This window comes from Lepisma saccharinum, chromosome 21, assembly GCF_977018435.1.
Source record: "Lepisma saccharinum chromosome 21, izLepSacc3.1, whole genome shotgun sequence".
Classification (NCBI taxonomy): domain Eukaryota; kingdom Metazoa; phylum Arthropoda; class Insecta; order Zygentoma; family Lepismatidae; genus Lepisma; species Lepisma saccharinum.
The window spans coordinates 5,198,971-5,215,955 of NC_139249.1; the positions used below are offsets into that span (position 1 = coordinate 5,198,971).

The 16,985-nt window shown below is 41.4% G+C and overlaps 1 protein-coding gene across 1 annotated transcript in view; it reads right to left on the bottom strand.

Annotated features, from left to right (window-relative positions):
• LOC146003982 (coiled-coil domain-containing protein 125-like) overlaps nt 1-11,170 on the bottom strand; it is a 44,993-nt gene extending 33,823 nt beyond the window's left edge. Inside the window, exon 1 of the mRNA XM_083142517.1 lies at nt 10,903-11,170. Within this exon, the coding sequence (XP_082998643.1) occupies nt 10,903-11,160 (258 nt within the window). The 5' untranslated portion in view covers nt 11,161-11,170. The remainder of the gene's footprint in view (nt 1-10,902) is intronic.
• Between the last annotated feature and the right edge of the window lie 5,815 nt (nt 11,171-16,985).

Below are 16,985 nucleotides of genomic sequence, written 5' to 3' on the forward strand. Positions count from 1 at the left end.
CGTTTCCAGTCGTTTCAGCATACGTGATATGCTTCTTTTCAAAGCGTGCAATTCTTTGGAGGTGGGGAGATTGGCAACCCTACTCTCGAGATCGCTCAACGAACTTTTGATGTCGCTCGAATCGGATAGTGCCGTCACCGCCGTTTTCAATTTTTCCAAATCTTCGCTCGAAGGTACGCTCGTCCGTAACGATTCCAAGTCACCCTGTATGTTGTCCAGTACGTGATGAAAATGAGCAAGGTTCGATTCGACGTTCAAATTTTCTAAATATTCAATCTTCTGCTGAACCGTGCTCAACGTGTCTTGTATGCTCGTCAACGCACTTGCTTCAGCGTGAATATTTTTAATTTCTTCGTTGATCAACTCCAGAGACGCCTGAAGCGTAGCGATGGTGGTTTGAATGTGTTCGAAATCTTGATAAGCCTCCAATTGAATTTTTATGTTCGCGACGCTTTTGCCGATGACCTGCAGTTCGTCTGACGATGGTAGGTTCGTCATGGTATCTTCCAAAGTCTGTAACTTGGATTTAATTTCTTCCAACGTGCTGGCGAATTCTTCTTGTAATTTGGAAACAACAACATGCAAGCGTTCTACATCAATATCCTTCACGACGGTTTGAAGTTCAGAGAAATTCTTTTCGATTGCCGAAGTTCGTTCTTCGATTTCGAGTTTCAATTTTTCCAAATCTTCATTTTTCGATTGAAATTGCTGTAATTTGAGCAAATCATTTTGAAGCTTATCCACGCTCAACTGTATATTTTGAACGTTGTCGTAAGAAGGTACGTCGACATAATTTTTTATGAGCGTTTTCAGTTCGGAATCGATTTTCAGAATGGGGTCCAGACATTGCGTTTGGAGCGTAGCGATCTCCGACTCTAAACTTTTGTTTAAGGTCTCCTGCAAAGCGATCAAATCGCTCCTCAACTTTTTAATTCTGACGTCCAACATGAGAATCTCTTCTGCGTGGTCTACACGTTTGGTGTGGCCGAAAATATCGTTAGGCATTTTGGTTAACGGTTATTTATAATAGGATAGACGATTCGTAATTCTACGAAGAGAGGAATAAGTTTGTCGTAATCTCCTAGGAGTTCAACGTACAGGTAATCTCCTGCAGAAACATCGTACGTAATGTTAGAAAGCATCTTGTCGTGCTTGATTCGAAAAATGTTCTTGCCGGTAGATATTTTGATTTCGCCTACGTTTTCCGGATTCACGGTGATTTGAAGTTTTCCATCGATCGGAATTTTGTAAAAATGTAAATTGTTGTTGAAGACGTAAAACATCTTGCCCACATCGTCATCCAATTTCGTCCAAATGCTGTTAAGGTGAACAATCAGTAGACCGTTGAGTTTAGTTAACATGGAAGATAGAAATTCATGATCTGTCGTCGCGCGGTGTACAGTCTCCATGTTGGTTTGTTTTCGGAAACCAAAGAGATTCATATTATGCTGGTTATTTAAAATACGGTCAAAGTTTTTTTGTAATAACAGTCAGTGTTGTTTTTTTTTTTTGTAATGACTAACAAAATGATTTTTTTTTGTTTTTTTTTTTTTTTTTGTTTTGTTTTTATGAATCTTCTGTTGAAGATGGGCATATGTTGCAGGTTTTGCTTTCTGCTAAGCGATAGTGCCCCCACGGCAGTGTGTGGATTCCACATTGGAGAACGCACCTCTTGTCGTCGCGTGCGTCCAGGGCAACCTTTCTCACTTTGTTGGTGGTCAACACATGGTCGACGCTCTGGATGCGCTGTTCTGCTCTTAGAACCGACGACCTGGTCTTGAGGCAATCCATGAAGTCCTCGAATGTGAGATGCTCCCGAACCACCTGTCTGCCGACACCCTTGGCCTTCTTGGTAACGCTGCCCTCAGCTTTGATGGTATAGGCCTTGGCGCGAAGACCTGCAAACTCGAGAATTATATCACCGTTCTTCTCGTCTTTGAGTTTGCCAGGCTTCTTCTTGTTGCAAGTCGGGATTTTGTATCGGTTTGGCTGGGGATAGCCTGACGTGTCAAAGAGGTTCACAAAAGCTGGTACCGTGGCTATATCCCTGTACGCATCGGGTGAGTGGACGTGGTACATCAAACTATCTGTGTCCGTGTAGAGTAGGTTGATATTGTCGTTATAGTGCTGGCGTAGTATCCCATAATATATTTGAAACATGTGCAGTTTGCTCAGGTCTAATACTGAGGCACCAACATAAATTGGCTTGTTGAGCATCACCTTGTTCTTCCTCATATGCACTAGAGCAAGCTGCTCATTATAAATAGTCCTCGATTTAAATAACGGGTTTGCTACGAGCCTGCGACATTGTACTTTGTTTGATATTAGCCTCACATCTACATGATTTCGCACATTCTCCATAGTTTTCCCAAACACCGCATTGTTCATTAACTTGAAGAAATCGCGATCGAAATCAGAAGTGGCGACTGTACGATGTTCGGTGTTGAGCTCGATGTATGACCTCAACCATTGAGAATGCTCGAACATCAAAACTTGATGTACTGTGCGGACGGTAACCCCTTGCTTCATCAACCACCGGAGGTTTTGGTAGTGCAGGACATAACGCTCTTTGGGCTCGAAATCCATGACGAGCTTCTTCTGGTTGGAATCGGGTGGACACTTGAACTCGGGTGCAGGGGGAAGATCGCAGAACAAATCCTGCAGCTTCTCGGAGAACTCGAGGTCCACCTCGGCAAAAAATCCGCATTCCTCATCGTTGAAACCTTCAACGTCGAAGTTGGAGGGATCAGCCCACTCGAAACCTCTAAAGGGGAGTGGCTGCATCATGGAGTGTCCGTAGAGGTTATTAACATCCGTGTACATGATGTAGCTGGACGGTTGTGAGGGGTCGTAACCGGTGGCCATGTGGTGATTGTTGGCGTGCGAGTGTCGCTGCGACACCTGGACCATTCCACCCCGAACGGCACGTTCCACAAACAGCATCATGTCCACGTCCGAAAGAAGCTCCAGCTCAATTTTCGTCACCAGAAACATGGCCGACCATGCCAGTCCGGGGAGACTATAGAAGTAGGCGGGATCCAGGTGGTAGATGGTCTTCGCAGTTGCACGAAACGCCTGGATCACGTCGGCGAGGAGCGTCACATCAAGTCTGAGGTAGGCGTTGTGGTAGTCTCCGAGATTTTGGCAATCCAGCTCGCGCCACATGGACTGAGCATGGTTATAGTCATCCTCAGAGATGCCCGAGCCTCGCAGTTTGCTATAGAAGTTTGCTCGAGGAGGAAGCGACGTCTCCGCAAACTTGGTAGAGTCGGTGACGTATTCGTAGGGGTAGACCCCCTTACGCCTGAAGAGACTGGCGTCCAAGTTCGGAAAATTCGCAGAGGTGATGAGCATTTTCTCGTCGCTAAGCTTCCCCGCAAGAGCATCGAGGCTGGCTGGGAGAAACCTCAGGGAGTCGAGGAAGCGAAGTTCGACGGTAGAGTCGGATTCTGGGATCGACACTTGCTTGCTCACACTGATGTAACGCTCCTCGTTCTGCGCCAGGACGTTGATTCGCTCGTTGTCGTACCCAAGATGCTTGATCAGGTGGTGAAAGTCGTACCCCGAGCCATTGTGAAAAAACACAGGGATGAAGCGCGGGTCCCGAGCCAAGCGGTTGCAGTCGTTGCACCAAGGACCAACATACCTACCGTTAAAGTGATCGTGGTGTCGGACTTTACAGTTGTTGGCGGTGTACTCCTCGACGCAGACAGGGCAAGCGATGGCCTCGTCGTGTCTACGTTGATCGTCGGGGGACAGTGGGAGCATAGACTTGGGGGTCAACAGCACCTTCCCTATCTCGATGGCCTCGACAACCATCCTCTCGAGGAAGTGTTTGGCAGCGTCGGGACCACGGTACACGTAGGGCTCGGGGGCGATGTGTTGGTCTCGTCGCACGACAACGTATGCGAAACTGGATGCCTCGTGGAGTTGGTAAGGGGTAGTGGAGGAAACTTCGGGATCGGGATCGCAAGTGGACAGGGGTTTGAGGAAGGCCTCGAAATCCGCGATGATGATAGCAGGGTGCTCCACCATGGCACCGTGCATGTGGAAACGCTCCACGGTGCCAGGTTTGGGCAAGTCTGCCAGCCCCGGTTCGTTGGCTTTGCAGTAGAGCTTGTGGTTAGCGAGCTTCTCGGCAGCGATGTTGGGACCTCTGATGCGCTGGTAATCCTGCTGTTCTCGATTACGAAATTTAGACAAGCACCTGGGACAAACTTCTATGTGGGTTTTGTCTCTGCTCCATTGCCTCGAAACAAGTCTAGAGAGAGAACGGATGAGAGTGTAGTGGTGATGGGTCTCGTTCTTGATGAGTAGGAGATGAATTTCTTGCACACCATCATCGTCTACGTCGCTCACCCGGATAGGGTACACCACATTTTTGTCGGTGAGGCCGTAAACGTTGATGGCCAACCGAGGGTTGTGTGTACGGGCCTCGAACTTACGAATATCCGAAAGCGCCACCGGGTAGTCGATCCCAACCATCGCATCTTCCAGCTCTGGCTCGTAGGGTAGGTAGTGGTTAACTCGGTGTGGTTGTTTTTTCCGGTCGACAGGGTGTAATGCTGCAAGCACACACCATACGAAGCACTTGTTATCTTTATTTTGGATGTTCAGGACGGTCTTTTTATCCTCAATCGCTTCTGGTAAGCGGACGTAGCTGGAGGCGGAGAGAGGCACAAACTTGGAAAGTTTGACGCGCAGTTCGTGAGGCTCGCCACACAGCGAACCCCCCGAGCCCTTAGCTTCATGTTCTTCTTGCTTTGCCAGCAGCTCCTCGACAAACTTGTTGTAAATATCCTCGAGGTTGTCGACATCCGCCAGATGCAACGTCTTCGCCTTGGTGTTGTGGCAGAAGCTGTAAATTTCATCAGACGGCTTCTTGTACCAGCAACAAAGCGATGCGTAGAATTTAGTGGAGTGCGTTGCAAGCGCATCGCCGAGAATGGAAATAATTTGCGCTTGCACGTTCTCCAAAAAGCTACGCACGTCGCATGAGCCCTCCGAAATAAAAGAAAAGTCCTCTAACGAACGCTGGAAAGCAGACTGGTCTGCTTTTATCGCAGGCTTGACGCGTTTGGCGGGTGGTGCATTGATGGAGGCTGCTTCCGCCTTCCTCTTGGTTGAGGTCGAAGGCTGGGCCCCAGATGTATTTTTGCTTAGGCAAGTAAGCTTATGCTTTTTGGCATACGCAATTGTAATATGTTTATTACATCCGGAACACAGTTCGGTGGCAGCCAAATGCTTGCCTGGCACGCAGGTGCGACAATGTCTTGCAAAATTTTTGCTTGATATGGTTGTTTTGCACACAGGGCAACTTTTCATGGAGCGCATTTTTTTTTTGGGTATGTTTATTTATATGTGATCTGTTGGTGATAGAGTGTTGTTTTTCTCAAATATGTGTTTTTAATCAACCCTATAAAAAAAAATTAAAAAAAAATATAAGAAAAAATATGATTGTAGATAGAAAAAGCACAATAAATATTGTATGCATGTGTAATTCTATTTAGCTTATTTTCGCTAGACACGAATCTTCTTCAGATTTTATTACCCACTAGTATATTTTTCTACCAATCTAATATAGGTCTGAAACTAAGAAAATGTTCTGAGACAATCTTGTCTAGAACATTCTTCCCCAAAGCTAATGTTAACAACCTGTTGTAACCTAAGCATCGTGTGTATTGCATCCGGCGAAGCCACGCTAACGCCCAAGCAGCTCGCTATTATGTACTTGCACGCTCCGGATATGCTGACGATCTTCCATCCCAGCTCGCTGTTGTGTGCCTGCATGCTCCGGTTATCTCGCCCGCTCTGAAACAAAATATAAACAAAACAAATTGTATACACCCAAGCGACCCGCTATTATGTACTTACACACTCCAGATGTTGGGGGTAGGTGTACTGACGAGACTTGCCGTTGTGTAACTTTCGTCGTCCCAAGGCCTACGTATTGTTGATAGCACACGCAGAGAGGAGAGGGAGCAAAATTGTAGTTTTTCTAGATGTGTTTGCGCCATAATACAAAAATAATAAGAGGCGCCAGCGCGCGCACGCGCGTGTGTGGCACATCGTTCCCGAGAGAGGTTTACAAAAGCCGTGTCCGGATTGGCAAGCGCTCCATCCCGTTCTCCCCCGTTGCTCTCGCGTGCACTCGAAGTCGCGTCCAAGTCGTCCGAATCTGCATGTCCCCTTGTAGTACGGCTGTCACTTTTCCCGCCAGGTGTCAGCCCGAACTTCACCCACCGCGCTCTGGGGCGCAAACAAAGATGACAATAATTTCCACCTAACTACTCACATTAAAAATATAACACGCTATTTCATTATTTATGTTTTCTGCATTCAGTATTATCGTTAAAATATTAAAATATAACTGAGTTTTACATCCTCTAATCAGTAAATATTGTCTGTACAAAGTGAAAGTTAGAATATGGCTGCCAAGCGCAGCGTCACAGCGAGTTCAAGCGTGCATCTGTCGCGCCTCTCTGCTCTTCCCTCCGACTCCACGTCTACCGCAAATTCGGACAACAGAGATTGGCTGAGCCCCGGATGGAACAGCGCTCTAGGTGACATCTGCTGCTGATTCGGACGCAACCCTGGCCACTTCTATTAGTCAGTGTTGCCAACTCCCATTTGTAGGTTAGCTTCGCCTGTAAAATATCACATGATGAAATATTCTTCAGGTAAGTTGGCAACATTGAACCGCAATTGATGTTACCAGTGTTGTCAACTTCTATTTGTAGGTTAGCTTCGCCTGTAAAATATCACATGGTGAAATATTCTTCAGGTGAGTTGGCAACATTGAATCGCAATTGATGTTACCAGTGTTGTCAACTTCTATTTGTAGGTTAGCTTCGCCTGTAAAATATCACATGGTGAAATATTCTTGAGGTGAGTTGGTAACACTGAACCGTAATTGATGTTGTTAGTGTTGTTAATTCCTATTTGTAGGTTAGCTTCGCCTGTAAAATAACATGTGGTAAAATATTCTTGGGGTGAGTTGGCAACACTGAATCGCAAATAATAGCGCAGAACCCGTGCACCTCCACTAGTCAGTATTGCCAACTCCCATTTGTAGGTTAGCTTCGCCTGTGAAATATCACATGGTGAAATATTCTTGGGGTGAGTTGGCAACACTGATCGCCAATTGATGGCGCTCAACTGAGCTGATTACACTAATCAGTGTTGCTAACTCTTATTCGTAGGTTAGCTTCGCTTGTAAAATATCACATGGTGAAATATTCTTAGGGTGAGTTGGCAACACTGAACCGCAATTGACGTTGCTAGTGTTGCTAACTCCCATTCGTAGGTTAGCTTCGCTTGTAAAATATCACATGGTGAAATATTCTTGGGGTGAGTTGGCAACACTGATCGCCAATTGATGCTGGTGAACCCGGCTACCTCCACTAGTCAGTGTTGCCAACTCCCATTCGTAGGTTAGCTTCGCCTGTCAAATATCACATAGTGAAATATTCTTGAGGCGAGTTGGCAACACTGCGAGAAAGCCTCAAGCATTGCCAACTCCTTGCTTGAGGTTAGGTTATACCCAAAAACAAAAACCTTGGTGATTTTTTCGAGTAGGGGGTTGGCAACACTGTGTACCTCACTATACCTCATTTTCGGGCGTGGAACCCGGCCACCTACACTACTCTGTAGGTTAGCTTCGCCTGTAAAATATCACATGGTGAAATATTCTTGAGGTGAGTTGGCAACACTAAACCGCAATTGATGTTGCCAGTGTTGCCAACTCCCATTTGTAGGTTAGCTTCGCCTGTAAAATATCACATGGTAAAATATTCTTGGGGTGAGCTGGCAACACTGCGAGAAAATGAGGCTCATGCCTTACGAGAGAAATCCATTAAGGCAAGCCTCACCGAGCCTCATTTTCGGTTGCAGAACCCGGCCACCTGTACTACTAATTGACACGTGGGTTCTGGGGGGATTCTGAATTAAATGTTGGTGGGGGGGGGGGGCAGCATCCAACTCTAGGTCTTTGATTATGGCGGGTATTTTAGTTAGAGGGAGATTGAGCATTAAATTGACGGGGGTATCCAATTCTTATGTATTACTATTGTCTTAGACTGTTGTGGAAATTCTAGTGTGAAGACTGAGAATTAATTTTTTGGAGATGATATCCACTCTTCAATATCAACAGTAAGTCTAAAATTGGCATGGAAATTTTGGTGGTAGGATTGAGTATTAAATTTAAAGTGGGAGATATGAAGCTCTTGATAAAATGTAAAATCTTAGATTGTCAAGGGATTTCTGTAGTGGAGATAGAGTTCGAACATTACATTTTGGAGACTATATTTAGCAATATGGTATCCACACGTTTTCAACCCTGAACATGCCAAAAGAGTTGGTGTTGAGTTGGTGTTTTAAGTCCACTTTATGCACAGTAAGGCTAATCGGGACTGGACCTACAGTTTAAAGTGGGATCCGAACCACTTGTGCCTCCACCGGGTATCGAACCTGGGACCCCTCGATTACAAGGCAATGACGCTACCACTGCGCCATGGGGGAGGCAACATGCCAAAAGAGAAGCTGGAAAAGACTAAATATCTCGGGATCCTAAGAAATTATTGACACCCCATTAAATTAATATTCTTGAAAGCCTGCAAAGAAATGGATGTAAAAATTTTCTTTCTCGCTTCGCTCGCAGTAGTTTGTTGTGAGAATGCGTGTTTCGCGCTACTGATGTAAATGTGAAGTGTTATGCTATAGCTGCATTACAAGACATAAGCGATATTCTCGATATTCATTAATAACATCGCTTCTTAAAATATAATGCCTAGTGTTGGTGTACTGCTTAATTTAAAGCAGGTGCATCATTTGGAACAAAAATATATGGAATCCGCATTTCTAAATTCTTGTCACAGGAAAAACAATTTAAATTGCACTGAAGATAAAATCCATATAATTATTGTTATGGATTACTAAAATAATTATATTTCCCCCTCAAAAAAGGGGGAGAGGGAATTCTTTGAAAGAGGAACCGTATTATATTATCGCCCTAAGCTTAAGCTAGCTAGGTTCTGCAATGTCTCGTGAAACAATAATTGGATCGGTCATACGGGTGGAGCATGTTATTTGGTTTGCCAATGTCCAATTTTCTACCTTTATCTTAAGTTGTGTAACAATCTGTGTTAAATACTCAAATTGTGAGTTTTATATCTACTCACAAAAACTATTTATATGCATATTTACATAATTTACTACATTTAAGCAATCAATGTTCAAGCTTTAAGTTTTTCTCGAAAATCGAACAATTAAAAAATATGGGCAGTTTAACATGGTATTTCATTCAAATAGACATACATTATTACGTATCCATCCAAACTATTTTGGGGGATTATGATGAACTATTTTAGGACGATTTTAGGGGCGGTCTTTAGTGATGGGCACCCCTGTTTATTGAGAAGGGGCAGATCAAATATAGTGTTCCGTAAAGCTAAGGAAAAAGTTACTTTCGGTAGACACGCTGTCGTAGTAAAATACATACTTTGTGGGGATTACGATATGGTTTGAGGTCGCGAATGATATGATTTGGGAGGGATGCACCATTGGCCTTGGGGGGGGGGATGGGCACCGGAACGAAGTCAATGTAAACAAACTACATAAGCCCATAATATATATAGCTATATATATATATATATATATATATATATATATATATATATATATATATACAGACACACACGGGATGCACAATATAATATTTCGTAATAACATTTTTTAACTTTCGTTTTAAAGGTTGTTCAATGACAAGAGTGGTGGTAATCAGGAGTAGTTTTAAGGGGGTTTACACTTATCTCTTTGTTTTTTTCCTGAGCTGTCATTTGAAAATGTTGATTTTCTCGAAATTTTGGGAGGTGCTGTAGCCCCATCAGCTCCTCATAGCGTACGCCAGTGGTTGTACGGCACCCGAAACTTTACAGAACTTACTTCCAAACAAAGTAAAAACTACAGAAGTACATTCGCTTTCAGAATTCAACTTAAGAGTTCCCTCTCGATCGACCCGAAACACTGAATTGTTCCACAACTCTACCGCTAGGCTTTCCCTTATACAGCGCGCTCTATTCCACAGGCTGCCCCAGTTCTATATAAACTATACCTAGAAACATAGACATTTTTGCCCCTGAAGTATTTTCCGATCTTCCCTAAAAATGAATATGTAAATCTTTGTTTGTTTCCTTGTTTATGTCTTATGTTTATATTTAACTTTTCTTGTTTTCACCTAAAACCATCTTGACTTGTTCTTGTTATTTGTTAGAGTTTTCAGTGTACAATGGCCTTAAAAGTGCTTTATCTGAAACTTGGAATAAATAAATAAATAACTTGGTCAAAAGCAAGTTAAGACCAAATTAGATTAAAACTGAAAATTCCTGTGAATTCGAGGAAACTAGACTAAATAATAATTATTATTACTGTCATTTATTTGAACACATATACTGTTTCCTCTAATTCCTTGTGTAGCAGTCGGAGTGGTTAGCACCGCGCGATAGGACGCCAGAGGTGGTACCGTGTTCTTATCCCGTCCTGGGCATGGATGTTCTATTATATCACCGTTCATCCTCATCTTCGCGATTAGATTAAAGTGGTGTTACTTAATCCATATAGTGTTTTTATTTATTTTTTCTGTATAATGCAATCATATACGTTTCTCCTTTCTTTTATGAGATCAACACTTGGTGAACTTGGCGAAGATGTGGATGAGTGATGTGATGAAATTCCTGAAGGGACACTGACAAGAGCACGCATGCCCAGGCTGGGATTCGAACTCGAAGCCCCTGGCGTCGTAGCTCGCTGCGCTAACAACTCTGCCACGGAAACCGGCTGAATCGAATGGAATGACAAACTTCGAGAGAACGGAGATTAATTCGTACATTGACGCCAGAACAGTACCTGATTGTGATGAACGTAGCCGCTACCGGAAGTCCCAGCTGCGTGTAGGCAGCACTTGTGTTGATTCTCACGCGAAGACTGACACATCAGGGGCCACGAATCCGATCTCCAAACTCTTGCCTTCGAATCGGTCCCCTCGTTCTCGTCATCAGCAGAGACGGTCGTCACCTCCACATCACTCGAAAAGAACGATTCGCATATCGACAGTGCCCCGTTGCCGAAGCCGAGACCCAAATCGCCCTCCGTGCACGTATTCATTGCAGCCCGGTGGATCTCTCACTGCGCGACACGTAGAACGTCTCAGTCAGCCGCCCGCGCTTCTACGTCACAGCGCATAAAAGAAGCACGATACAATCGAGCAGCGCAATGACAAAGGATTACAGACACTGTGCTTTACGAAATACACACAGTGAACACCTGCGCAAGTTATAAAATACAGTAGGTTCGACTGTGCGCGTCCTTGTGTGCGGGTGAAAATCGAAGGAGCTCAGTGAAGCGTAATTTTATTTGTGTGTTCGTAAACGTGTTTACACTTGCACTTCCACGTAACGAGCACAGGGGCGTAGGCAGGATTTTTTTTTTCGGGTAGGGTCTAACACAGATAAGGGTATAATACCCAGATGCGAGGCGTCCGGTCGTCAGCAGATGCCGCGATGACTTAGCAAAATAATAAAAATACTGCATTTTTAATATTTTAGAAAAGAAGTAAAAAATAAGTCAGAATATTCTCATATTTGTGCGAAATAAGCCGAGCAACATCATGAAAGGGCTAGAAATACGAAAGGTATTCCCTAAGTTTAGCGCATCGGAACGAGAGCCCAGTATAGTGGAACCACGAGCAAAACAACCTGCGCAGACCCGCGACTCCTGTGCACCGTAGTCCCGCGAGTAAGATAGAGGGAGAGTGGACCATGCTTCCTTATGGCCCGAGGTGGAGGGAAGAAGGGAAAGCTGCGCGGGGATTTTTCGTCCCAAGGTTTTTTTTCCTTGTGGTGGATCTATAGTATTACCCGTAACCAACACTCGCTCTACGTTTTCTATTAAAGGCAATGGTGTTCGCTGGCCCAGGTCATCGCAGAAAATGAGCGAATCTCTCTACCTTGAGCGAATCTCTCTACCTGTTCGGAAGACACCCGACGACCGCTTGAAGGTCTGGCTATAAAAGGCCTCTTTTTCAGCTCCCATGTTTACGGCAGGGTTTCTCTGACGACATCAGGATTAAAAATTTTCCGAGTGCTATTTCCATCATTTGTAAAGCATGCAATGCAATGATGTAATACACGTAATTATCTGGCAGAAAAAAGCTTTACGAAGCATGGCAGGAGTCTTTGATCAGTCTATTTCCTGTAAAAATGTCTTTAAGGAACTAAAAATAATGACTGTGCCAAGCTTATATATATTTACCTGTCTAGTGTATACAAAAGAAAATGTACATAATTATAACGCAAGACACACTGTGCACAGACACAATACAAGATTCTGTTACAAGCTCGACACACCATCAATCAGATTAAGTAAAACACATAATAGTTATAAGTATTTAGGAATTAAGCAGTGGCGTGCGGTGCTAAATCAGGCAGGGGAACAGGTGACCTGAACTTGCCCCCTCCCCTCCCATACCTGTCGTAATATAATACAGTAAACCAAGTAAAATTCAACCCTTATTGAAATGAACCAAATAAACATACGAAACATATGTTAAGAAGTGACATACATGAAGCACGTTAAAATTATGAAAATACCAATGTTAAAGCAAATATGATATAATGTAAACAAAACATTAAAAACAAAATTGTTGATGCGCAACAACAATGTTGTTATTGATATTATGTAGTCACGATCCCGCCATATATAATATGCTAATCATAATTAATGTTTTAAAAATGTGTGACAAATGTTACAATTGACCCTTGCTCGGGGGCAAATGTAACACACTACAGGGGCAAATGTAACATACTAACATTTACCAGAAATACAATTTAATTTTTTTGCTGGAAATAACATGTACCCTTACACAATGATTAAGAATTAGCTAAGTGTGCTTTCGTTAATAAGTAGGCTAATCGAACCATACCAGGTCCCAAACACTAACTAACTAACTAACTCTCTACCCTTCTTAAACCCGAAGGTTGATGGCTGCAGAAACACAGGCCTTCCATCTTTCCCTATCTTGAGCAAGATCTATATACTCTTTTCCATCCCTACCGATTTCCTTTAGGTCCATCTCAACGTTGTCCCTCCATCTTCGTCTTGGCCTTCCTACAGGTCTCTTACCATCTGGTTTCCCAACAAGAATCCTGTAAACTCCTCTTTCCTCTCCCATTCGTGCCACATGGCCTGCCCACCTAAGTCTTCTTGATTTAATTATTCTAATAATATCTGGGCATGAGTACAAATTATGTAGTTCTAAATTATGTAACCTTCTCCACTCACCTGTCTCCTCATCCCTTTTAGGTCCAAAGATTTTCCTAAGGATCTTATTTTCAAATACTCTCAATTTATGTTCCTCTTTCAATGTAAGGGGCCAAGTTTCACACCCATATAATACTACAGGCAAAATTACTGTTTTGTATATTTTAACTTTTAGTTTCTTAGATATTAAACGAGAAGACAAAAGTTTATGAAGAGAGAAGTAACATGCATTTCCTGAATTAAGCCTACTTTTTATTTCCTCTTTAATATAATTTTCATTTGTTAATATTACTCCTAAGTATTTGAATTTGGAAACTGGTTCAAACGAGATGTTATCAATAATTAGATTTTGATTATTACCTAACACTTGGTTTCGGCCTGTAAGCATATATTTAGTTTTCTCTTTGTTAACTTCCAAACCTATCTCTTTAGCAGTTTTGAAAAATATTTTACCATTATTCTTAATTGTATTCATATCATCCCCCAGTAAGTCTACATCATCTGCATATGCTAACAACTGAGTCACTCCATTTAATTTTAGTCCTTCTTTAGTTTCTTTTACCTTCCTTACAGCATATTCTAAGGCAAAATTAAAGAGCAATGGAGATAATGCATCTCCTTGTTTTAACCCATCATGAATTGTAAATTTGTCAGACATATTATTACCCACACGAATTTTACTTTCTGTTTCACTGGTGCATATTTTTATCATACGAACAAGCTTCTTAGGTATTCCAAACTCTACTAATATATTATATAATTTATCTCTTTTGACCGAATCATATGCTTTTTTTAAATCAATGAATAGCTGATGGACATTTTGATTATATTCCCACTTTTTTTCAAGTGTCTGTCTGATGTGAAAAATTTGATCTGTAGTTGATCTGTTACGTTTAAATCCACATTGATAATCACCTATAATTTCATTAGCATATGGGGTTAGTCTTGTTAAAAGAATGTTAGACAATATTTTGTATGTTGTTGAGAGTAGAGAAATTCCACGGTAATTATTGCAGTTCATTTTATCACCTTTTTTAAACACAGGAACAATTATGGATTCTTTCCACTGTTGAGGTATTTCTTCTTTATTCCATATTAAACAAATTAATTTATGAATTTTACATATTAACGAATTTCCACCATATTTAATTAACTCAGCTGGTATTAAATCAATGCCAGGTGCTTTGTTATTCTTTAGCCTTTTAATAGCATCTTTAACTTCAGTCAAGTTAGGTTCTGGAACTAAAGGTTCTGCTGTGTGTACTTCATTTACTTCTGATTTATCTCCTACATGGACATTTAAAGGGTAATTAAAGTAGTTCTTCCATCTATTAAGAATATCGCTTGGGTCAGCTAGAAAATCACCATCTTTATCTTTTATCAAGTTTACTTTAGGTTGCCACCCCTTTCTAAATTCATTTACACCTTTATATAAATCTCTGATATTTTTATTTTTGCTGTTTGTTTCAATTTCGTTAATTTGGCTTTTCAAGTAATCTCTTTTTTTACTTCTAAACGTGCGGTTAACTTCTCGCTTTATTCTATTATAATTGCTTAGATTTGTATCATCCGAGTTATTTAACCACCTAAGTCTAGCCTGATTTCTTATTTCTATTAAATTATGACATTCATTATCAAACCATGGCTTACTTTTTCTTGGTTTATGGTATCCTATACTTTCTTTAGCTGCTGATTCTATTGCATTACGTATGTGCTCCCAATTCTTATTTACGTCTGTTTCATTTATATTTTCATCATCATTTAAATCCTGCAAAACATCAAATCTATTTGACAGTTTAATTTGGTAATCTTTCTTAATTCTTTCATCAGCAAACTTTCCTGTATCAAATTTTAGAACTTTTAGATTTTGTTGCTTATGATTTATCACTGAGAGTCTTTCTCTTAATTTAGCAATTACTAAATAATGGTCACTTGCACAGTCAGCACCTCTATGTGTACGAACGTCAATTATACAAGTATGCCTTCTCTTATCAATGAGAATATGATCTATCTGATTATGAGTTTTACCATCTGGAGAAGACCAGGTATATTTATGGATATCTTTATGTTTAAAAGTGGTACTTTTCACAATTAAATTCTTTGAGGTTGCAAAAGTAATCAATCTTATACCATTATCATTACTTAATTCATGAACACTTTCTTTACCAATCGTGGGTTTAAATGTCTCTTCTTTGCCAATCTGTGCATTACAGTCACCTAACAGAATTTTCATATCATACTGAGAAAATTTATCAAAGACCTGTTCTAACTCTGTATAAAAATCATCTTTAGTATTATCATCTTTATCTTCCGTTGGTGCATGTATGTTTATTAAAATAATTTTACACCACCTACCCTGTAAAACTGCATATGATATCCTATCATTAATAAATTCTACTGTTTTAAGAGCCGAGATAATTCTATTATTTATGAAAAAGCCTGTTCCAAAATTATGATTTTCAGTACCACCATAGAAAAAAGTATAATTTTTAGTTTTACAATTCCCTTCTCCTGGCCACCTAACTTCCTGAACAGCTACTACATCTAATTTATACTTCACTATCTCATTAACTGTACACTGAAATGCCCCAGGCCGGTAAAGGCTCAGAACATTCCAGGTGCCTAATTTAATATCCTTATTCCTAACGTAGATCTTATCCTTAGTCCAGGGACCTCCCAAAGTAGTCCCCACCCGGAGATCCGAACGGGGGACTATTTTACCTCCGGAATATTTTACCTTGGGAACATCCATGGCCTTATATTTCTGTTTCTTGACATGTCTTTTTACAGTGCAGAGTTGTCAGCTCTACGCCTAACCCCCAATATGAATGGAGGAACTACTACACAAGACAAATACAAACATATTAGACAGCACAATTACTACACAAGACGAACACAAACACATTCGACAGCATAACTACTACACAAACACATCACAACTATAACACAATATAAACACACACACACCACAACTACTACACAATATAAACACACACACACACACACCCACACACACACACAAATTCCATTCCATTGCCATATACGCATGGTATATTATGAATGAATATGTGCGAGAATAGAGGAAGAAGCATGGGAATACTGCAGTCTTCATGCTCTTGAATGAGCCAGTCCATTGTAAAATATGCACATTTGTTACCCTTCGGAAAATTCGAGCAAAAGTTGAAAATATTATGTTTTCTATATGCCACGGTTTTATATAATCAGGATTAGTATTTCCTACATGTACCTGTAAACATGTGTGTGCTACTTCATACTGCATTGATGTGGCTGAAATTTGCAGTGTTACATATTTATGGCAATGCATAACCAACGTTCAAAACAATAAGTGCATCTGTGTGTGGGAGGTGGGAGGCTAAGGGCCAGACGACCCAAGCGATTGCCTGAACACCGCCGATTTCTTAGGAGTTGGTAAATTTATTTCTATTCATAGTCTAGGACCACGTCAAACAGCATTGACAGTAAAATGAAGAATAGTTCTTTTCTCTCCTATGAAGTCCAATGTAATAACTGAAAAATTTGTCACACTTTAATTAAAAATTCTAAATATCAACAGGCAATTCAAAATCACTCTTCGCTACAAAGTTTCTTGACCTTTTTCTGTTGGGAGTAAATTCCAGTGGTGGTGACTTTACCCACTTGTGAAAAGAACT